The 23640-nt window shown below is 42.0% G+C and overlaps 1 protein-coding gene across 9 annotated transcripts in view; it reads left to right on the top strand.

The window, feature by feature from the left end:
• The window catches only part of ADCY10 (adenylate cyclase 10), an 85953-nt gene that overhangs the window by 47492 nt on the left and 14821 nt on the right, over positions 1-23640 (top strand). For all 9 annotated transcript variants that reach the window (XR_005989054.1, XR_005989053.1, XM_041763750.1 and 6 more), the window contains 7 exons: positions 8444-8572; positions 9764-10042; positions 10158-10448; positions 16222-16291; positions 16557-16788; positions 19673-19780; positions 20206-20381. Coding sequence is in view for 7 of the 9 variants with exons in the window: in XM_041763750.1 (XP_041619684.1) it covers positions 8444-8572; positions 9764-10042; positions 10158-10448; positions 16222-16291; positions 16557-16788; positions 19673-19780; positions 20206-20381 (1285 nt within the window). In the remaining 2 variants the exon portion in view is untranslated. The remainder of the gene's footprint in view (positions 1-8443; positions 8573-9763; positions 10043-10157; positions 10449-16221; positions 16292-16556; positions 16789-19672; positions 19781-20205; positions 20382-23640) is intronic.

The following is a 23640-nucleotide window of genomic DNA, read 5'->3' as shown; positions in this document are numbered from 1 at the left end:
TAGAATAATCTTGTCTGGGGGCACCTGGGTGGCTCAGTCAGTTAAGCATCCAACTCTTGGATTCAGCTCAGGTCATGATTTTCAAGGTCATGAGATTGAGCTCCAAGTGGGTTCTGCACTCAACGGGGTGTTGGCTTGAGATTCTCTCCCTCTCCCCCGCCCTTTCAAAAAATTAATAAGTCTTTAGAATAATGTCATCTTTATCTACAAAAAATCTTGGTGGGATTTTTTTTAAAGATTTATTTGTTAAAAATAATAATAATAAAGATTTGTTTGTTTAGGGATGCCTGGGTGGCTGAGCAGTTGAGCGCTTGCCTTCAGCCCAGGGTGTGATCCTGGGGTCCTGGGATCAAGTTCCATGTCGGGCTCCCTGCGTGGAGCCTGCCTCTCTCTCTGCCTGTGTCTCTGCCCCTCTCTGTGTGTGTCTCTCATGAATAAATAAATAAAATCTTAAAAAAAAAAAAAGATTTGTTTATTTGAGAGAGATAGACAGAGCACGTGAGCACAGGGAAGGTGCAGAGAGAGAGAGAGAGAATCCTGAAGCAGATTCCTTGCTGAGTGCAGAGCTTGGAGCCCAACATGGGGTTTGATCCCAGGACCCTGAGATCATGACCTGAGCTGAAACCAAGAGTCAGCTGCTTAACAGACTGAGCCACTCAGATGCCCCCTGGGAGAGATTTTAATAGGAATTTCAATATATATGCATTGCATTGTATATCAATTTGGGGCAAATTGACATCTTTTCTATGTTGTCTTCCAATCCATGAACACATTACACCTCTCCACTTATTTTTAGATTTTCTTTGATTTCTTTCATGAGTCTTTTGTAGTTTTCAGCCATACAAATCGTGTACATGTTTTGTTAGATTGACACTTAAATATTTCCTTTAAAAAAATATATTGTAGGGGCGCCTTGACACAGTCAGTTGAGTGTTGGACTCTTGGTTGTGGCTCAGAGTCATGGGATTGAGCCCTGAGTCAGGCTCCATGCTCAGTGCAGAATTCTGCTTGGGACTCTCTCTTCCTTTCCTTTTGCCCCTTCCCTGTGTGTGCATGTGCGTGCACATGTGCACACTTTCTCTCTTTCTCTTAAATAAATAAAAAAATCTCTTTAAAAAGATAAGGGACGCCTGGGTGGCTCAGTGGTTGGGCATCTGCCTTCAGCTCAGGGCATGATCCCAGACTGCTGGGATTGAGTCCCATATCAGGCTCCCTGTGAGGAGCCTGCTTCTCCTCCCACTGACTATGTCTCTGCCTCTTTCCCTGTGTCTCTCATGAATAAATAAATAAAATCTTTAAAATATATATATATATATAGTAAATGTTATATGTTTTTAATTTTGGTGTTCGCATGTTCATTGGTAGTATGTAGAAATGCAACTGAATTGTGTCCTTGCTGAACTCACTTATTAATTCTAAGAGATTTTTATTTTGTAGAGTCTTAGGGATTTTCTATGTACAAAATCATGTCATCTGCAAATAGGAGCAATTTTATTATTTCCCTTCTGATCTGTATACTTTTTATTTTCTTTCTTGGCCTTTTCAACTGGTTAGAACTTCCAGTTCTAGAGTGGTATGAGTAGCCATCTTTGCCTTATTCCTGATCTTAAGGAGAAAGCATTCAATCTTCAAGCATTAGTATGCTGTTAGCTGTAGGTTTTTTGTAGATGCTCTTTTTCAAGTTGAGAAAGTTCTCCTTTATTTCTATTTTTCTGAGAGTTTTTTATCAAGAATGAGCTTTGAGGGGTACCTTGAGTGGCTCAGTTGGCTAAGCCTCTGTCTTCAGCTCAGGTCATGATCCCTGGATCCTGGGATTGAGCCCCCCCCCCCCACATCGGGCTCCTTGCTCAGCAGAAAGCCTGCTTCTCTCTCTTCTCTCTCTCTCTCTCTCTCTGCTGCTCCCCCTGTTTATGCTCTGTCTCTCTATGTCAAATGAATAAATAAAATCTTTTTAAAAAAAAAGAATGAGCTTTGAATCTTATCAGGTTATTTTTTGCATTGATTGTTATGATTATGTGAATTTTCTTTTCTGCTAGTATAGTAGATTACATTGATTACCCTTCAAATATTGAATCAGCCTTGCATCCCTGGCATAAACCCCATTAGGCATGTTCTATTCTTATTCTCGTATGTTGCTAAATTCTATTGGCTTAATATGGTGTTAAGGATTGTTCCATCTATATTCATGTGGGGTATTGTTCTGTATTTTTCTCTCCCTCTTCCTCTTTGGCGTTTTTGTCTGTTTTTGACATCAGGGTAATACTAGCTTTGTAAAATGAAATAGAAATTGTTTCCGCCTCTTCTGTTTCTTGGCAAATTTTGTGTAGAATTGGAGATAGTCTTCGTTAAATGTTTGGTAGAATTTTCCAGTGAAACCATCCCATCCTGGAGATTTCTTTTTTTAAGATTTTATTTATTTATTCATGAGAGACACACACACAGAGAGGCAGAGACACAATTAGAGGGAGAAGCAGGGTCCATGCAGGGAGCCTGTTGCAGGACTCGATCCTGGGACCCCAGGATCACACCCTGGGCCAAAGGCAGGCACTAAACCGCTGAGCCACCCAGGGATCCCTATTTTTTTTTTAAGATTTATTTATTTATTCATGAAAGACACAGAGAGAAAGGCAGACACATAGGCAGGGGGAGAAGCAGGTCCCCTGCGGGGGGAGCCCAATGTGGGACTCGATCCCAGATCCTGGGATCACACCCTGAGCCGAAGGCAGATGCTCAACCGCTGAGCCACCCAGGCATCCCATGGAGATTTTTTGGGGGGAGGAGTTTTGGTTTAGTTGGTTTCTTTGGTGATTGAAAATGTATTTTTCTTCGAATGATCTTTTTCAAGCAATAAATAAAAACAGACATGTTAACTTTTCTAAAAGACAAAAACAAACAAATCCCCTAAACTATATACATCCTACAGAAATACAAACATATCAAATGTAGAAATGACATCATTTTGAAAGATGGGGCCATTTACAAAAATTACAAGTATTGCATTGCTCCATCTTGAAGAAGCCTCTTCCTCTTATGACTCATAAGCTCTATGGATGGGCAGGGTGCTTCTGGGGGAGACAGGAGTGTCTTCAAGATGTAAAACTGCCATTTTGCCTGCTAGACAAGGAAAATTTAAGGAAAAACCTCAACATCTTTTTGGGGAGTTTATAAATTAAAATTTTGATCTCCTTAATAGTTACGAGGCATTCAAATAATCTATTTTATAGTGTATTAATTATGGTAGGGTTGGGTTTTTTGTGTGTGGTTTTTTGTTTTTTGTTTTGTTTTGTTTTGTTTTTGAGAAACTACTCCATTTCATCTAAGTTCTCAAATTTATATGTCTAGGGACACCTGGGTGGCTCAGTGGTTGAGTATCTGCCTTTGGCTCAGAGCGTGATCCTGGAGTCCTGGGATTGAGTCCCTCATCAGGCTCCTTGCAACGAGCCTGTTTCTCCCTCTGCCTATGTCTCTGCCTCTGTATCTGTGTCTCTCATGAATAAATAAATAAAATCTTAAAAAAAAATTGATGCGTCTGAAGTTGTTCATAGTATTCCGTTAGTATCATCTTGATGTCTGTAAGGTCTGTAGTGATATCCCATTTCATTCCTGATATTGGTAATTTGTATTTTCTCTCTTTCTTGTAGTCTTAACTACAGATTTGTCAATTTTCTTGATCTTTCCAAAGATTCAGCCCTTTGTTTTGTTGATTGTTGAAATCTTTTTTTAAAAGATTTTATTTATTTATTCATGAGAGACAGAGACATAAGCAGAGGGAGAAGCAGGCTCCCTGCGAAGAGCCCAATGCAGGACTTGATTCTGGACCTCTGGGATCACACCCTGAGCCAAAGGCAGGCACTCAACTGCTGACCTACCCAGGCGTCCCTTGATTTCTGCTCTTATTATTTCCTTCCTTTTGCTTGCTTTGAGTTTAATTTGCTCTTCTTCATTGTTGGAGGTTTAGATTATCAGTGAGACATTTCTTTCTTATGCATGCATTTTTAGTGCTATAATATACTCAGATAAAAAAATAAATACTTTCAAGTGATTTATCTTTCAATTGTTATATTTTGAACCATTTACATTTAATGCAATAATTGATATGTTAGAGTTTAAGTCTGCCATTTTACCTTTTGTTCCTTTTCTTCTCCCCATATCACTGTTTCTATTTTCCTATTTCCCTTAACTATTTGCGCATTCTTTTGAATTCTATCTTGATTAATCTATGGCATTTTTTTTAATTTATTTTTTATTTTTATTTATTTATGATAGTCACAGAGAGAGAGAGAGAGGCAGAGACATAGGCAGAGGGAGAAGCAGGCTCCATGCACCGGGAGCCCGACGTGGGACTCGATCCCGGGTCTTCCGGATCGCGCCCTGGGCCAAAGGCAAGCGCCAAACCACTGCGCCACCCAGGGATCCCAATCTATGGCATTTTTGAGGCTATCTTTTTGTATAGCTTTTTTTAGTGATTGCTCTATCTATTAAATAATATATACATATGTTATCACAGTCTACTGGTGTCACCGTTTTTACCAGTTTGAGTAAAGATTGGAAACTTTATCCCCCTTTACATTCCTTTACCATCTACTATTTATAATTATTTTAAATATTTTTTCTGCATACATTTAGAACCACATAAGGAAGTTGTTATGATTTTTGTTTAAACTGCAAACACAATTTACAAGACTAAAAAGGAGAAGTGAAATCTATTGTACTTACCCATATTTTTGCTTATCTTATTCTTTATTCTTTTCTGATATTCTTTTTCTTCTTTTATTGTTTCTTTTCTGTTTAGAGAATGTCTTTTAGTCATTCTTTCAGGGTAGGTCTGCTGGCTACAAACTGTCTTAGTGTCCCATTATCTGAGACTATCTTGATTTCCCCTTCATTTGTGGAGGCTTTTTGTGGTGGATATAGGATTCTGGTTTGACAGTTCTTTTCTTTCAGCTTTTGGGATGGAAGCCTAGGCTCATCCCACCAGCCTTTGCTGGTGGGAGCAGACATGGGCTACAGTTATTTGTTTGGGGGGAATTTTGTTGTTTGTTTGTTTGGCTGAAGTAAAATTTTTATTGTCTAAGAATTTCCTGTCTTGCTAGATGCCTCTTTGCTGGTCCTTTGGCAGAAAGTTCAGGCTATTGTTTGCAACCCTTGTTATTTCTGGATTGTGAGATTCTTCACTCAAGTCTGGGATATAGGAAATTCACTGCTGTGTTGTTCCTTGGGTCCCAGTGTCTCTAGCCAGTCTGACTTCTCTCCACCTTCAGTGTCTTCTTATATTTGCTTTATATATAATGACAGTGTTTTTAGCTGTAGTTAACAGGGGGAATAGACAAAAACATGTATACTCCATCTTTCTAGAAATGGAAGTTCTCCAGTAAGTGATGGTGATTTCTTTTATAGCTCTAAGCACTGTGCACACTAATATTGCTAAGCTTGTGGAATAACAACTCCTTTACTGAGATACATTTAAGGGTGAGCATGTGAATGGAAAATCAGTGTCGTGCTTAGACAAATATTTGTAATAGAGGAACTTATAGTGCTGGTTTTCTGTACATAGCAGGATAGAAAATTACCACCTAAAAGTGATAATAAGAGAAATTTCACACGCAAAAAAATCCTCTTGCTTCTTTATGTCTCCTTGAGTGATGGAGTGAAGCTCAGAGGCCTCATGTCCCTCCATGAACTGTGTTTTGGTCTGTGGCTTCATCTGTTGCCTGTCATTTTGTGTATAATGACAGACCCACAGGACCACATGGCCAGCATGGTCACATCTAGAGAAGTGAAACAGACAATTGTCTGAGAGAAAAGCAAGGTTGAGTTAAGAGGTTTGTTTTTCAGAGAATGAGAGACATAAGTTTGCTTTTTAAAAGAAAGCTGTTTTTTTGTTATTGTTTGTTTGTTTGTGGGTAATCATGATTTAAAAACAGTTAAGAAAGGTTTCTCTTGGCCAAACTAGTTTCTTTTTTTTTTCAAACTAGTTTTAAGGAGAATGGATCATCAGGTGGACAATGAGTGCTATGATCATTATTTTTAGATAGGTCTGTTACAACAATATATTAACCATATTATCTTAAGAAGATAATATGTAAACATAAACACTACAACTGTTCAGGATCTTCTGGGGTGATGAAAAAATTTTGAAACTGGAGAGAGGTTTTGGTTGCACAACAATGTGAATGCACCAAATGCCATTGAATTATAAACATTAAAATGGTTAATTGTCTATGAATTTCACCTAAATTAAAAAAAAACAATGACAACTAAATACAATACAAGGTCCTAGACTTGATCCCATATTGGAAGAAAAAATGCAACCTGCATTCAAATGCTCCAGAAAAAAATATGTACATATAGAAAAAACAAAGGATATGGCAAATGAGGAAAAAATATTAACAATAGGTAACTTCGAATAAAGAGTACATAGCTTTATTCTTAGTACACAGTTTTATTCTTACAACTTTTGGTAAGTTTGAAACTTTCCAAATACAAAGATTTTTTTAGAAACATATGCACAACTTTTAGTGGTTTCCCACTGAGCTTACAATGAAATCCAACCTCCCAACCAGGACTGGAAACCCCTCGAGAATCTGACTTTCACTTCCGTCTAGACTCATCAATGCTCTGAAATGTGTTCCAGCCACATTGGTTGCATTTCTGGCATTTCTGCTGCTGTGACACAGTATACTCCTTTCCGCTTCAGACCACTGTCCTCTCTCCTCAGGTGCTTCACACAGTTGGCTCTTCTCTCCCTCAACTGTTGCTTGCTCAGGGCATATTCCCAATTGCCCATTGGATCATCTTCTAGACCCCCTCAAACTCAACCTACTTAAACCTTAATGCACTGCCCTCCCTCCCATACTGCACCTCCTCCTGTATCTCCCAGTTTGATTCTCGGCAACATTTGCATCTCAGCTCCATCACCACCTTGCTCAGACCCATTTCCTCCATACAACGCTTGGTACCATTAGCTTGTCCTACCCACCATCACTTCTTCATATTCCATTGATACCATTTCTTACATAGTCTTCCCTCTTTTGTTCTCTTCTCCCATACACACTTCCCTGTTACCTTCCTACAAGTAGCTGGTGGATGACTGCTATCTCCCTTTCAGAAACCTGTGATATTTCCTCTTTATTTTGGAATAAAGTCCAAACTTCATAGTGTGATGTTAAATGCCCTCCACAATCTGCTCCCAAACCCTTTCTCCCGACATGTGCCCCATCCCCCAGTAGTCCAGCATCCCACAAGCTGTAGTTGAGCTGCACTGGTTTCCTTCCAGTCCCCTAATTTGCAGAGTCCTCTTCTATGCCCTTGCGTTGATCACCCCTCAGTCTTCCACTTGGATAACCCCTTCATCCTTCGAGGTTCAGCCAAAATACTTTCTCCTCCATAAAGCCTTTCTGACTCCACCAAGACTGAGTTGTTTTTCTCTTCTCTATTCTCACAACACACTGCTCTGTGCTTTTTAGCTCTTGAATCACTCTTTCTGACATTATGACTAATTACTTCAGTATCTGTCTCTATAGATGTTAAGCTCCTTAGGGTTGGAAGCATGCATTATTCACATTTATAGCCTTCACAGGCTATGGTGCACAAAAGGTCTGTACTGTATCAATATTGAACTCTGACTCACATGGCACATGTTTACTGCCTGGAAGCTTAGCTCTTTGTGTACATATCTTGTCACTCCAGGAGATTAGAAACTTAACTGTGTTGATCTTTGTATTTCCACATCACATATCACAGTGTCATGTGATTCAAGCGTTACATGAATGTCTGGAGGAATAAGTAGGTAATGCATTTTGGAGTACCAGGAGACAAAGTTACTAGGCAAGTGTGGTACCCAACCTTGCCATTTTAAATATCTCTTTCTGACTACCATGTTGTAAGTCAAATACAGTCTCCCACAGAACATGTTTGCATCCGAGTGTTGGTATTTGAATGTGCATGCAAATATATGTTAATATATACTATAAGATACATCCTGATAACCTTTGAATCAAGTTTTTGTAGAACTGCATGTATTATGTAAGACTTCCAATAATTCTTACCAATACTTTTGGGGGCAGCAGAACATTTTGAACCCATTTAGGTTTTCATATATTAATTTACTTAAAATGATATTCCAAAATATTTGGCAAGCCAACGCACATCCCTACCTGCTCTTTCTTTCATAAGATCCATCTTGAAGTTTACTGGAAAATCAAGATAAGGTGACTGGGTGGCTCAGTCGGTTAAGTGACTGCCTTCAGCTCAAGGTCATGATCTCTCAGAGTCCTGGGATCCAGCCCTTACATTAGGCTCCCTGGTTGGCAGGGAGGTCTGCTTCTCCCTCTGCCCCTTTCCCCTGCTCATGCTCTCTTTCTGTCCCATAAGTAAGTAAAATCTTTTTAAAAAAAGAAAATCAGATGGCTCTCAAACTTTCTTCCTTTTCATCTCCCTACAGAGAATTTTAGTAGACCTACAGAGGAATTAAAAATACTTACTCTCAGTAATGATGAGGAAATTGAAGAAGTCTGTAACCTCATTAGTGATGTCAAATTGCAAAACTTGTCACCGCCAGCATCATTAAAAGGTAAAGAAAATTTGACCCCGTGTTCCTTTTCCAGGACCTGGACTCCCCTTGTCCTTTCTAGGATGCAAGGGAGAGAGAAAGACCATAGCAGACCGTGGTGGTTATTTTCTGTTGCCCCAAGCAGTTGAAATCGCCATGGAAGGTTTAGGTTTTCTGCCTCTGCTTTGGAGCCATCTGCTCCCCTGAGCATATTCTGGAGTCTGATTTGAACAAAGTTTAGTTCAACTGCATAAATGAAGTACAGTACGTTTTTCATTAAATCAAAGCCAAATAATGAGAGAGAAAATCAAATCCTGAAACTTTCTGCCATTTACTTTTATAAGAAACAACAAGCATGGAATTTATATCTGAGCAGTATTATTCTTTAAAGAAAAATGACTTTCAAGCCATGTTCTAGTATGAATTACACTCCAGACACACCATCTATAAAAAACTGAAAGTGTTTGAAGGATGACTTAAGGACACCTCAAGGTTCTAAGTCTTCAGGAAAGCGTTTGTTTCATTCACTATGTCTATGAAAGTAGGAAGGTGGGGTAACTTGGCTTCTGCCAAGTGTTTTGTGAACAAGTGGAGAAAGTGAGATTTTGTCCTGAAGGCAGGTGATGTAATGAAAGGACATCCTGGTCAAGATGTCCAGGAAGCCATGTGACTGTGACACCCATGCTTAAGTGAGAAGTTGGAAATGGAGCTCAAAGCTCTCTGGCACTTTATTATGAGCATAGAGACAGTAGTAGATGTCTCAAGAACAAATGAGTCTCCGGGGAGGCTGAGAGGAGGCTTGTGGCTAGGAGGAGGCAGAGTCAGTGAGGAGGACAGACAAGGCCCAGCTGGAGAAGTGAACATAGCAGGTAGATAGATGGCAGTGCTCTCCTCTGACTGGCATGGCCTACCACGGCCTCCCCTCTCCTCACAAACCCTGTCACACTTTAGCCCAAAACCCAAACACCTCGAAATCCATCTCATTCTTGTCTGGCCGGTATGCTGTGCATATTTCAGATAGCAGCACCTCCCTCTTTTGTACTCGCAACACACATGCTGTCTGTGAAGTAGGTAGTAAGCAAATCTTTTTTGGTTTAGTGTGCCTGGGTTCCTGTGAAACAAGCAGTATAGAGTAGGACAGTTGTCCATCTCTAAGTTGTATTTGCTACAGACAGGTAACTGGTTCCCTCTTGTGTGGCTTTCCCCCTGCAGAAATCTCTCTGGTTCAGTTGGACAGCATGAGCCTTTCCCACCAGATGTTGGTGAGATGTGCTGCTATTATCGGCCTGACCTTCACTACAGAGTTGTTGTTTGAGATTCTCCCTTGTTGGAATATGAAAATGATGATCAAGGCCCTGGCAAGTCTAGTGGAATCCAACGTCTTTGATTGTTTCCGGAATGGCAAGGAGCTCCAAATGGCTCTAAAACAGAATATAGTCTCATTCGAGGTGAATTATCGCTCCCTGTCTCTGAAGCCCAGTGAAGGAATGGGTGAGTAAAACTTGGAAGTGACACACATTTTCTGTCAGTTAAAGGCACATCTGATCAAAGAACTGATGTGTGTGAGGGCACAGGGGCTGATCTGTTGCCTTTCTGTTCTCCCTAGCTCATGGTGAGGAGGAAGAGCTCCGTGAGCTGGAAAGTGAGGTAATCGAGTGCCACATCATTCGATTCTGCAGGCCAATGATGCAGAAGACAGCCTATGAGCTGTGGCTGAAGGACCAGAAGAAAGCCATGCACTTGAAATGTGCCCGCTTCTTAGAGGAGAGTGCACACAAATGTGACCACTGCCAAAGTGGGGACTTCATTCCCTTCCACCACTTCACAGTGAACATTCGGCTCAACAGTTTGGACGTGGATACCATTAAGAGGATGGCTAAGTTCCAGGGATTTAAAGGTAAACATACTTCATTCCTAATTAGTCCTAGCTATTCCTGGAGAACGGAGTGGATTTGGACCTTGAGGGCTTCAAGTCCCTTGAGGGGACTTTACTCAAGCAAGCTTTACTAATGGCGAGAGTTGTGTAGGTCACTGGAGTGGGTAAGGGAGACATGTGAGTAGCTGAGTCCACCAGAAAGTCTCACTGTGAGACTGTCAGAGTTTGAGGATCGGGACTCTGGCAAATGGGTGCAATCAGAGCTCAAAGAATATCCAGAGGAATAAAACTGACCCAGAATAATTCACACCAAGGGATGGAATCCAAGGGTGGGGGTGGTGGGTGGGGGTCTCACATGTTGAAGCAGAAACAAGAGCAGGAGGGACTACTGTTTCTTGGCAGGTAAGAATGTTGCTTTGGCAGTCAGGTTTGAAACGAGGTTCCATCAGAGAAAAAATATGAGTGGGGGAGAATTATGCAGACCTAAGCAGGTTAGGGCCCCAGAAAAGGGGGCTTGGGCTCAGGGCAGGGATTCAAGACCATCTGTGAAGCAAAAGTGAGAAAGTTACAGTCTTATAGCACAAATCAGCCACACAATCTAGGAAGACACAGGAAAGGATTCAAAGGGTATCAGGAACTAGGGACTCACTTAATGTAGGCATGATGGATGTGAGGCTCAGGGCAGCAACCCCAACTTCAGCCCTCCCTCATGGTTGACCAAGGAGCACCAGAGGGCTACATGCTCTAGCCAAAGGCCTTGGTGATTATGGCTAAATCTGGTTGGGAAAGCAGAGGCCACAAGACAGAATTCTTTTATTATATGGATATTAAAAATTGGAAAGAGGGATGCCTAGGTGGCTCAGTGGTTAAGCATCTGCCTTCAGCCCAGGGCATGATCCTGGAGTCCTGGGATTGAGTCCCACATTGGACTCCCTGCATGGAGCCTGCTTCTCTCTCTGCCTATGTCTCGGCCTCTCTCTCTCTCTCTCTCTCTCTCTATGTCTCTCATGAATAAATAAATAAAATCTTTTAAAAAATTGGAAAGAAATTTATGTAAAGTGCCTAGCACTAGTAGGTACAAAAAATAATTTTTTAAAAGATTTTATTTATTTGAAAGAGTGAGCAAGCAAGAAAGAGAACACGATTGGGGGAAGGAGTAGAGGGAGAGGGAGAAGTAGATTCCCTGCTGAGGAGAGAGCCCAATGTGGGGCTCAGTCCCAGGATTCTGGGATCATGACCTGAGCCAAAGGCAGATGCTTAACCAGCTGAGCCACCCAGGCACTCCCCAAAATAAATATTTATTTTCATTCATTCTTTATTTCACATGCATTCTCATTTGATCTTCACGTTAACCTTTCAAGGTGGAGGGTTATTTTCATTTTATACACAAGAAAACTGAGATTCTGGAAGATTCAATAACTTACAGTGCCACAGAATGAATGATAGACTATTCAATCACAGGTCAGTCTCATTCCTAAGCTCATGGTGTGCCCAGTACACCTGAGCCTCCCAAAGTGCAGGGTAGGACCTTGGGGCAAAGCTGGCAGGGGAAATTGGAAGAGGTTCCTTGGTACAGCAGTCAGTGGAGTCAGAGAGTGAGGAAGGCAATGCCCTCTCAGGACTTGATTGGGGAGAAGGCAGCTTTGCACTGTGGCACAAACCTATTGTTGACCCGGTACTAAATCTTGCCTGTCTCCCTTTTCAAAAAAGAGTAGTCAGGCTTTAGGTTCAGAGCCTTAGAATCTGGATCATGAGGGTTTCTCTGGATCAGATGAAAGAAGAAGCCAGCCTAGAGCCATTTTAAGTTCTTCCTACATTCTCTTGGAAGGGTGAGAAGAGCCTTAGTCCTTAGAATGGAAGACTCAAAGAAAATAACAACTTTTAAGAAGAACTTGAGGACCAAGAGAGGACAGACTCCTACAACAAAACTGGCACCCAGAGGGTGGGTGGTGAGGGTGGACAAGGATGCAAGTGCAAATCCAAGAAGCTTCAGGGACGATCCCAACACAGGGCCCTGTTCAAGGAACCAGTGAAAGTACTGAGGGAGAGGTTTGGCTGAGGGAGATAAGAGAAAGGGAAAGCAAGGGGCACCTGGGTAGCTCAGTCAGTTAAGCATCTGAATCTTTTTTTTTTTTTTTAAGATTTTATTTATTCATGAGAGACACACACACAGAGAGAGAGAGAGAGAGAGGCAGAGACACAGGCAGAGGGAGAAGCAGGATCCATGCAGGGAGCCTGATGTGGGACTTGATCCTGGGACCCTGGGTCACGCCCTGAGCCAAAGGCAGATGCTCAACCGCTGAGCCACCCAGCCATCCCTAAGCATCTGAATCTTGATCTCAGCCTATGTCTTGATCTCAGGGTTGTGAGTGCAAACTCCCAGAATGCCTGGATCGAGTCCCACATCGGGCTCCCTGCATGGAGCCTGCTTCTCCCTTTGCCTATGTCTCTGCCTCTCTCTCTCTGTATGTCTTTCATGAATAAATAAGTAAAATCTTTAAAAAAAATAATATAAACAAATAAATAAAAGAGAAAGGGGAGGGAAGATTCCACACTGTGTGGAACCCGTGGGTAAATCTGTATCTGTAATTATATCTATACATTTTGTGGCAGTGAGGGGTAAAATCACAGTTGATTTTTGTTTAATATTTATTTATTTACTTACTTTAGGGATGGGGGAGGGACAGAGGAAAAGAGAGGGAAAGAATCCCAAGCAGACTCCCTGCTGAGCATGGGGCTTCATCCCACAACCCCCAAGATCATGACCTGAGTCACAATCAAGAATCAGATGCCCAATTGACTGAGCCACCCAGGCATCCCCACAGTTGGTTTTAAGCAGGCTGACTAGGGCTGTCAAAGAAAGCAACTTTCTCTTCTCGTGAAATTCTCTTTTCAATTCTCTCTCAATCCTTCTTGAACACTGTTATTTTCTTCTTAAGTTTTGAACCCCAAAGATCTGTAGTCCTTGGGCTTCCTCCTGGGCTCTGTCCTTCAACTCGCTCTACCTACTTCATCAGTGTTCATCAGCAACCACTCCTCTGGCTCCTTTGTCTTCCAGACATGTGTTGAAACCCCGCCCAACATTTCATTTACTCATTCAACAAATACTGAGGTTCTACTGTGTGCCAGACCTGCTGCATGCATAAGGATACATCAGTGAACAAAAGAGCATTCTATTGTGGAGAAGTGATAGATGAAAAAAAACATAATAAAGAAGTAAAGTCTATAGTATGTTACAAGGGGTAAATCCCATCCCAAGGAAGAAAACTGAAAAGGTGTGTTGGGTAGGGCAAAGGGGATTAGGAATGCAGAGCCATTAGTGGAGTCCTCATTGAGAGGTGAGATTCATAAAAACAAAACAAAACAAAACAAACAAACAAACAAAAAAAAACAAAGGAAGTGAAAGATTTTGTCTTATGGATGACTGAGGAGGAACATTCCAGGCAAAGAGGATGCTCCTGCCTAAGACAAGAATCGATCCCTTCCATTCTATACATAGTATGTTTAAGCTTTTTAAGATTATTTTATTCTCATTTTAATGGCATAAAATGTCCTGGACCTGGAGGTGCTGGAGATAAGCAAAAGAATTCAATCTGTCACCTTGAACCTGAGATCTTATTTCTAGGTCTTTGAAACCATGAGATGAGCAAGTGATATCTTTGCTTTTCTCCTTTCTTGAGAGCCTACAATCATTTTTTATGTATTTTTTCCTTTTGAATTTTACAGATCCCCTTTAAAGTAGGGAAATTTAATAAAATATGTCCATAATGAAGAAAATCGAGGACTAAAAAAATATTATTCACCAAGGGGTAAATGATATAACGACAAAAAGCATATCTGTACTCCCCAACTTTGTTCCCTTTTCTGGCCTATGTTACTGGTCTCTGCATCTCATTCTATCACTATTACCATTTGAAACATAAAAAATATAGAGATGTTGAAGGAGAAATAGCATTTTATTTTCTTACCGATCTTTTTCAACAAATGTGCATTTTATTCAGCGGATATTTAAAGCTGCTGAGAGGTGTAATAAGATGTGGACAAACATGTGACCTTTGGATCTGGCAACACAGTAACCACTGGTAACCTTTACAAGAACAATTTTAGAAGAGTAGAAGAAAAAAGCCAAATTGAATTTATTCACATCTAGTCATTAGAAATACACTAGCTGGCTATCTAGAAGGAGAGATGGGCAAATTATTCCTCACACAGTATGATAATAAGGACCATGAGGTAGGTCTGCTCAGGGCACGTGTGACCCAGGCACTAGATCTCTGGGGGCAAGGGCACAGAAGGCTTTCAAAAGAAGGTGATAATTAGGTGCTTAAACTGAATTTTTAATGCTCCACAAGATCTGTGGAGCGATGCACTGGCCTTGGAGCTGGGAGACCTAGGTTCTCATCCTGCCTCCATCACTAACAGATGATCTGAGACCAGTCCCTTCCCCTCCGTGGGATTCTTCCTTCTACATTAGACAAGTGGCTAGATCCAACCATCCTCATTTGTTTTCTGTTTCAAGATCATTATGGAATTTTCTAACCTACTGGAGTCTGAATGGGCTGAAGGTTTTAAATTCAAGGTTCTCTGTCCTTTAGTTAGCCTTTGGAGTATGTATTTAAACGTCTGTATTTCCTCCACTGGAAACAGATCATTTACTCATAGTTTTAGTTGCTGCAGGGTAAATTAGTTAGGATAATGTTATCATCTATAACCAAACTGCCAGTGGCTTAACACTGTAGGAGCCACTGCAGGTCACTCCAAGATGGGCCATTTTGGTATGAATATTATTTTGAATTAAAAGCAATCCAGGGACACTTGGGTGGCTCAGCGGTTGAGCGTCTGCTTTTGGCTCAGGGCATAATCCTGGAGTTCCAGGATCGAGTCCCACGTCAGGCTCCCCACATGGATCCTGCTTCTCCCTCTGCCTGTGTCTCTGCCTCTCTCTCTGCATATCTCTCATGAATAAGTAATAAAAATATTTTTTAATTAAAATAAAATAAAAGCAATCCAAATACAGCAGATTCAAAAAAAAAAAGCTCTTTACCTGCCCCTCAATTGCCTGCTTTACCAGGAGGAGAGCTATTGACAGAGTTTTTTTTTAACCTAAGAAACTTCTCTGCACAATATGGCAACCTTTGTTTTTCAAACATCTCCTCTCACTTTCGTGCTAATGGTCTTTCTCCCCTTTGTATCCTCAGACCCTCTACCTTCCTTCTCCTTAGCTCATATAAACTTATTGTTTCCTCACTGTGTTTGGAATTTCCATGTCTGCCTGTATTCCCCTCATTGGCAGTTATTAAATTTTATTTTCCCCTGTTTATCTGTCTCATGTCAATTTGATTCTTAGTTCAGCTAATTGGACCTCTGAAGGGCAGAGGAAATTCTTCCTCCCCAATGACACAATAGAATAATTTTTTTCCTGCACATATAATGATCTAAAGAAAGTTTTGACAAATGGCCTTGACCTCAATAAGTCAGGGACCCAGGCTCCTTCCATTCTGTCTCTTTACCATCCCTTAGATTCTCAAAATTGTTTGCTTTCTGGTGGAAGCAAAGGGTAGAGAAGATACCAAACAGCTCAGAGGTGCCATATATTTCTTATGATAAAATTCCATTTTAAATGACTTATGCGGGTTCACCTGAGATGCAGTAGAGACTGGGAAATATAGAGCCTGGATGGGCACCAGGAACTGTGTCGGAAAAGGGGAACAAGAGTCTTTCGTGGACACCAAACATTTCTGCCACGTGGAACATTCCGTGATCCATGCAATTCATTTGTTTGTTTATTTTCTAGCTGAAGAAGAGATCACCTTTTCCAAAATAGAGATTCCTAAGAAATCTGAGCTATTTCCTGAAAATCTCAGGTACAGGCATTTGTAATTGTTTAGGAGGTAGAGCATAAACAATTGTCATTAAGTTCAGAATACTGTTGAAATCATCTGGCCAGTTCTTTTTGGCCCCTTTGGTACAGTGGGGAAATGTTGGGGTGCATGCATGGTGACTTCTGTCAGTAGCATCTACATTAGATTTGATTATCTTGCTCTTTTATTCGTTTTTAAAGATATTTTCCTATCAAAAGCCAAGTGAAGCTATAAGTTATTACTCCTATTTATTTCTGCATTTGGACAGACCTGAAGAAATAAGAGAAAAAATCTTGAGTTTCTTTGACACCATTATAACAAAAATGAGGACGTCTAAGGAAAACATCATTCCTCTGGAATCTTGCCAGTGTGAAGAGATCGTAGAGATCGTCATCATGCCTCTGACCCACCATTTTCTGGCTTTGGGAGAAAACAACAAAGCCTTATATTACTTCCTAGAAATTACATCAGCTTATCTCATCTTGGGTGATAATTACATGGTAAGGTGTTTCTACTGAGGTCTCCCCAACCCTTGAGACAAGTTAGAGACCACAGAGCCCAAAGAGAAGCCCTAGGGTTCTTTCTTTATTATTTCATGTTCTGGATTCCTGTCAGCACCCCTTTCCTTTGAAAATCAAATTGCTAAAAAGAAAAGAAAAGAAAAGAAAATTGCTTAGAAGGGAAATGACCTGAGATTGAGAAATGAAAGAACAAATTGAAACTAGCATTATACATCAGTTAAAATATTGTCACCTTTAGAAACTTGCCGTAAACTGTCTACCTCTATGGGATGGGGATAGATGTCATATCTCATTCTCTAAATGATGCAAAAAGGACTGTTGGTACTAATGCTGCTGTTTCAGCCGAGTCTTCCTCCTCAGGGCACTTGCCTTCTGTCCTCCCTAAACACCGTGAGCTCGGGCAGCCCGGATGGCTCAGAGGTTTAGCGCCGCCTTCAGCCCAGGGTATGACCCTGGAGACCTGGAATCAAGTCCCGCATCAGGCTTCCTGCATGGAGCCTGTTTCTCTCTCTCTCTCTCTCTCTCTCTCTCTCTCTCTGTGTCTCTCATGAATAAATAAATAAAATCTTTGGAAAAAAAAAAAAAACCACCGTGAGCTCAAGCTCAACTACTTGTAGGTCTTTGGATAGGTATGAATCTGGTTGTGATCCCCAAAAGAGCTCACCCACTTTAGTCTTCATGTAATTTGTGCTAAATTACCATACATTCCTTTAGACCGCCAAAACACTAGTGTTTCTCCAAGATAATTGTAAATAACATTCCAGGGCAATATGTCGCTAGAAATGTGAGGATTCAATGTATGTATAATGAAATAAAAATAATTTATTCTTAAGTAAGGTGGGAAGCACTGAGCTGAATAAAGCTAAATAGGTTTCTTAACTGCAAATATTTCATAGCGTTAATGTGCTAAGATACATGCAAATCATCCAGAGGGTCAGGCTAGTTCTGGGGCATACTGTATTTCTCAAATTTACCTGACCCTAGATCACTTTTCATAGAGCAGCTGGCTAGACTAACATTGCATGAATTCACTTTGGGAGATGCCCGTCTGCACACGATGTAATGAGCACTGGGCATTATATAAGTCTAATGAATCACCGACCTCTACCTCTGAAACTAATAATATATGTTAGTTAATTGAATGTAAATAAAAAAGAGGGCAGCCCCGATGGCCCAGCAGTTTGGTGCCACCTTCAGCCTGGGGTATGATCCTGGAGACCCGGGGTCGAGTCCCACGTCGGACCCCCTGCATGGAGCCGGCTTCTCCCTCTGCCTGTGTCTCTGCCTCCCTTTCTCTCTCTCTCTCTCTCTCTCTCTCTGTCATGAATAAATAAATAAAATCTTTAAAAATAAATAAATAAATAAATAAATAAATAAATAAGAAAGAAAGAAAGAAAAAAAGAAAGAAAGAAAGAATAGATGAAAAGAAGTGCCCTTCTGGCCCTTGCTTCATCTGACTCGAGCCAGCTTCAGAAATAGCTTCACATATCTGAATAGGCATGCCTGCAGTTCATGTCCACACTGGTGGTCTGTTCCAAATTTACAATAGCTTTTTGATCACAGCAGCCTAATCGACCCTCATACCTTAGATTTTTATAAAAATTAAATCATTAAAAATGTTGGTAAGCCCCAGTTCTCTCAGGATTTATGTTAAAGATGAAAGTTGCCCATGCACATATAAATATATAATATAGATATAGATATGAACATATATGATATATGTGGAGATATGTATTATACATATATATATATATTATATATATAAAAGGGGGATATGGCCAGTGAGTCCCAAAAAGAGAAGGTTTATGTAGCCCTGGGGGACCAACTTGCTAAGCACCTGCATTTCAATTAGCAAGGACTGAGGAATAGTCAGGAAGACAACAATTGGAAGCAGAGCCCCGGTTCAAGTTACCCAGAATGTGCCATTTGCATCCTGTCTCCTATCAAAAATAAGCTATTACGTCCATGACTGGAAGACTGGTGGTCAACTCATGTTTCCCTCTTCTGCCTCCCACTCGTAGCCATTTAGCTATTTGAGACTTGAGGATATCACCTTCCCCTATTTTACTCTTCGTATCTGACCTTGCCTTGGTACTCACATGTACCAAAGCTGTCCTGTCTAATGGTGTCAAAGAAGATTTAAAATGAAGTGGGGAGGGCAGCCCAGGTGGCTCAGCGGTTTGGCACTGCCTTCAGCCCAGGGTGTGATCCTGTAGACCTGGGATTGAGTCCCACGTCGGGCTCCCTGCATTTACGTGCTTCTCCCTCTGCCTGTGTCTCTGCCTCTGTGTGTGTGTGTGTCTCTCATGAATAAGTAAATAAAATCTTAAAAATAAGATAAAAATAAAATAAAGTAAAATAAAATGAAATAAAATAAAATGAAGTGGAGAAAGTTGCTCAGGGCCTTACCTTTCACTTCCACCTTCTAATGATGGCCCTGGCAAAGGAAATGGGAGTGGTTCATAAGTCACTCCAAAAATTGAGACAAGCAAAAAAAAAAAAAAAAAATTGAGACAAGCTTCTCATAGATGTGGGGATGCCATCAGGAGCAGTGGGTACATTGTTGGAAATAGGGGCCATCGAGGGTGGAACTATTCAGAGGAGGATACTGTCCTGGATTCCTCCTCTAGAGCAAGTGATCCAGCAGACACAGATGGGCATGCAGGTGGCCAGGATCTTCACTGGGATCTTTATCCACCCAGAACTGCCAGAGTGGAGGCCCTTTCTCATTAGGAGCCAGGGTGGGGGTGGAAGTAGACCTGCCGTGGCAGCTGCTTTTCTCCACTCAGGAGAGACTGGGCTGTGGCCCTCTGTGGCCGGACCCCCACTGACTCAATACTCTGTGCCCCTGTGTTGGCTACAGGCATACACATATTTGAATGAGGGAGAGAGGTTGCTGAAAATGCTCAAGAACAACAAATCCTGGAGTCATACTTTTGAGTCAGCTACATTTTATAGCCTCAAAGGTCAGGTAAGAACCCATTACAAACATGGCCACCCACTATTTCGGGGACATTATAGAGAGAGAGCAGAACCCATCCCTGTCCTTCCTGCAACCACCACCCTCCCCCCCGCCCATCGCCAAAAATCCTCCCCCAGACTGTAGAACCTCAATCCTGCTATTCACACCTCCTTGCCATCACTTGCCAGCAGCCAGCTCTTCTGGTTGGCGTCTTTATGAGATGTTTTTTAACTACCTCCAAAAATGGGCATCCATGGGTAAACATGTTCTCAGAGGTAAATCATGCACATAAAGATGGGATGCAGAATCCTAGTCATCCAGCCATCCTTCATACATTCATAAACAAGTCCTGTTATGCCAGGCACAGAGGGATTTTGTTCTTGTGTCTTGAGTTACCTTTTCCTCTCTCTTCTCCCCCTTGCTTCTCACTGCAGGTCTGTTTCAACATGGGGCAGATGGTGCTTGCTAAAAAAATGCTGCGGAAGGCCCTGAAGCTTCTCAACCGAATGTTTCCTCACAACTTAATCTCCCTGTTTCTTCAGTCCCATTTAGAGAAAAACAGACACTTTTACTATGTGAATCAACAGGCCCGAGAGAACTCACCTCCAAGGTAAGGGAAGGAGGGAGGTCTCACTCTTCCGAGAGAGACCTGCACATACTCCATCTGCCTGCAAAGTCTGGGCCTCTAAGAAGTACCAGAATGCCTGGTGGCTGTGACGGAGGCTCAAAGATGTGGGAGGGAGCCAGTGCGGGGGTAGGGGGGTAGGGGGAGTGGAAGGGTGGTGGGTTGGCTACTAAGCGAGGTTGGGGTTGGCCCAGAACACAGAACACTTCACAGCAGCTTTTGTGAAAATGAGTCCAGATGACAAAAACCTCAGGGAGCCCTTTGCAAGATGAGCTCTGGTGCCAGGCCCTAGTTGGTCCCATCAATCCCTCTGGGCAGCCATGCTCCCCTGGAAGCTGCACCTCTGCTCCTAGGGCCTCGGTCACAAGCCCTTTTCCATTCATGGCTAGGACACTGAGTATTGTCCCTCCCCCAAAATGGCATAGAAGGTCCCAAAGGCCTCTGCCAGAGGACAAACTGCCCATTCATCTATTATCTGGATAGGGATATGGGAGTGTCCATCAGTCACGATTAAATCACTAAGATTTATACATTTCAGTGCATGTAAATTTTGCCTATAAAGAACCATCAAAAGTAATAAGGGGGACACCTGGGTGGCTCAGTTGGTTAAGCGTCTGACTCTTGGTCTCAGCTCAGGCCTGGATCTCAGGCTGTGAGTGCAAGCCCTGCATTGGTAGTTGTTGAAGCTGCATGTTCAGTGCATGTAGTTCATGAGAATTTTCTGCTTTACTGTGTGTATCTTTGAAATTTTCCACAACATGAGTTTTTGGATACATTCCACCAATCCCAATCTGTACCAAGGGAAATGCCACCTAGCTGGGGATTTGGAGGGCTGACAGGGGACATGTCTCCCATGTTAGGAGAGGCCAGTAGCAGTATCCCTACTAGTTCTGCCTGAGATGCAAAATCTGTTTCTAGGAGCCAGTTGCTATAGCACTTTCTCCACACCGCCACGCCCGCTGCCTTCTCCCAAAAGTGTTCCCTTAAATGTGGGGAAGCCTGGGGTGGAGCTGAGCTCCTTTGCAGCTTATGGGGCAGGCTCCTGGGAAAGGGCCTTCTGTCTCAGGAGCCACCAGGAGGGAGTAGTGGGGAGAGTTCAGCAGAGATCTCTCTGAGAGGTGGGAGGGAAACAGAGTTTGGTCACATGTAGATTTGTCTGATCAAACACAACATGCCCAAGTACCTGGGTGGCTCAGTGGTTGAATGCATGTTTTTGGCCCAGGGCGTGATCCTGGAGTCCTGGGATCGAGTCCCACCTTGGGCTCCCTGCATGGAGCCTGCTTCTCTCTCTGCCTCTCTCTCTGTGTGTGTGTGTGTGTCTCTCATGAATAGATAAATAAAATCTTTTTTAAAATATTAAAAAAAAACACAGCATGCCTAATTAACTTTGAAGTTCTAATCATTTTTTCACTGTTTTGTTTTGTTTTGTTTTAGAGAGAGAGACAGAGTGTGTGTGTGAACAGGGGAGGGCAGAGGGAGAAAGAGAAAGAGAAAATCGTAAGCAGACTCCACGCTCATCATGGGACCCAATGTGGGGCTCAAAACCACCAGCCCAAGATCACCACGTGAGCCGAAATCAAGAATTGGATGCTCAACCGACTGGGCCACGAGGGCATCCCGAATCATTTTTTTAGGAGACATATACATCTCCTAGAAGATATTTAGGATGTATGCATTCTAAATAAGTTATTTATTGTTTTTTGAAATGCAAATTTACCTGGGCATCCCACATTTTCATCCCCTACATCTGACAAGCCTAGTTAACAGCATATTTTGTAAAAGGAATAAGAAGTTACTCGCAAAAGGGAAAAGAAGTTCTGGTGGGGAAGAAAGTGTAGAGCTATGGGTTTCCAGTACCATCCGGTCAAAAAGTTCTGATCTCAAAAATGAGCACAAGAAACAACTCAAATGTAGGTCTCTCATGAACGTCCTATGCTGTAAGGAATTGTACCCTGTCCATGTTTCCTGAAAAGCTTTGAAAAATACTTTCCACAACACAATGTCAATGCCTAAATGTTAAGTACCTAGAATTCTTCTTTAAAAGTTCCAGGGGGGGCAGCCCCGGTGGCAGCGGTTTAGCGCCGCCTGCAGCCCAGGGCGTGATCCTGGATCCTCGGGATCGAGTTCCACGTCGGGCTCTCTGCATTGAGCCTGCTTCTCTCTCTCTTTCTCTCTCTCTATGAATAAATAAATAAATCTTTTTTAAAAATTAATAAATAAAAATAAAAGTCTCCGGGGGGGGCGGGGAGTCTCCAGGATATTGCTTTCTTCCTCCTTTCTTTTTTTCATTTAAAATAAAAACACCTGGTGTTTTTTGGGTACCCACGTGGCTCAGTAGGTTAGGCATCTGCCTTCAGCTCAGGTCATGATCTCAGTCATGGAGCCTCACATTGGGCTCTCTGCTCAGGGGGCAGTCTGCTTCTCCCTCTCCCTCTGCCTCTGCGCTCTCCCTCTCTCTCTCTCGAATAAATAAAATCTTTTAAAAAATAAAATCTGCTTTTTGATAAATATTTCCAATTCTCTTTTGTTTTCTTGGTTTTGTTAAATCACTAATATCAAAGCCAATTTGCTTTGGTTCCCATTTTTATCATAAATAGAAGGGACTGTTGGCTACATTATCAGTTAAATGGCTTGTTGAAGCCAAGATTGAGAATCCACACATTCTTCGTAGATGGTCATCCATCCTCTCCTTGAATACCTCCAGCACAAGAGTTCAACACCTCCTGTGACATTCCATTCCATTGTTAGAATGTGTCTTAGTCTGCTCAGGCTGTCATAACAAAATGCCATAGACTAGGTGACCTATAGACAGCAGAAATTTATTACTGAAGTCTGAGATCAAAGTCCCAGCATGGTCAGGGAGGGGCCTCTTCAGGGTCACAGACTTTTTTTTTTTCCACAGACTTTTTAATCTTCGTATGGTGGGAACAGGCTGGAGAGCTCTGGGGTCTCTCTTTTCTCTTTTTAATTTTTTAAATTATATTTATTCACGAGAGAGGCAGAAACAGGCAGAGGGAGAAAGCAGGCTCCTTGCAGGAAGCCCTATGCGAGACTCGATCCAGGATCCCGGGATCACACCCTGAGCCAAAGGCAGACACCCAACCACTGAGCCACCCAGGCATCCCTGAGGTTTCTTTTATAAGATCCCTAACCCCATTTATGAGGGCTCTACCCTCATGACCTTATTACCTCCCAAAGGGCCCACCTACTGTTACCATCACTTTTAGAGGTTAGGATCCAACAT

The sequence above is a fragment of the Vulpes lagopus genome, chromosome 1 (assembly GCF_018345385.1).
Source record: "Vulpes lagopus strain Blue_001 chromosome 1, ASM1834538v1, whole genome shotgun sequence".
Taxonomy (NCBI): domain Eukaryota; kingdom Metazoa; phylum Chordata; class Mammalia; order Carnivora; family Canidae; genus Vulpes; species Vulpes lagopus.
This window is presented reverse-complemented; position numbering and strand designations above follow the sequence as displayed.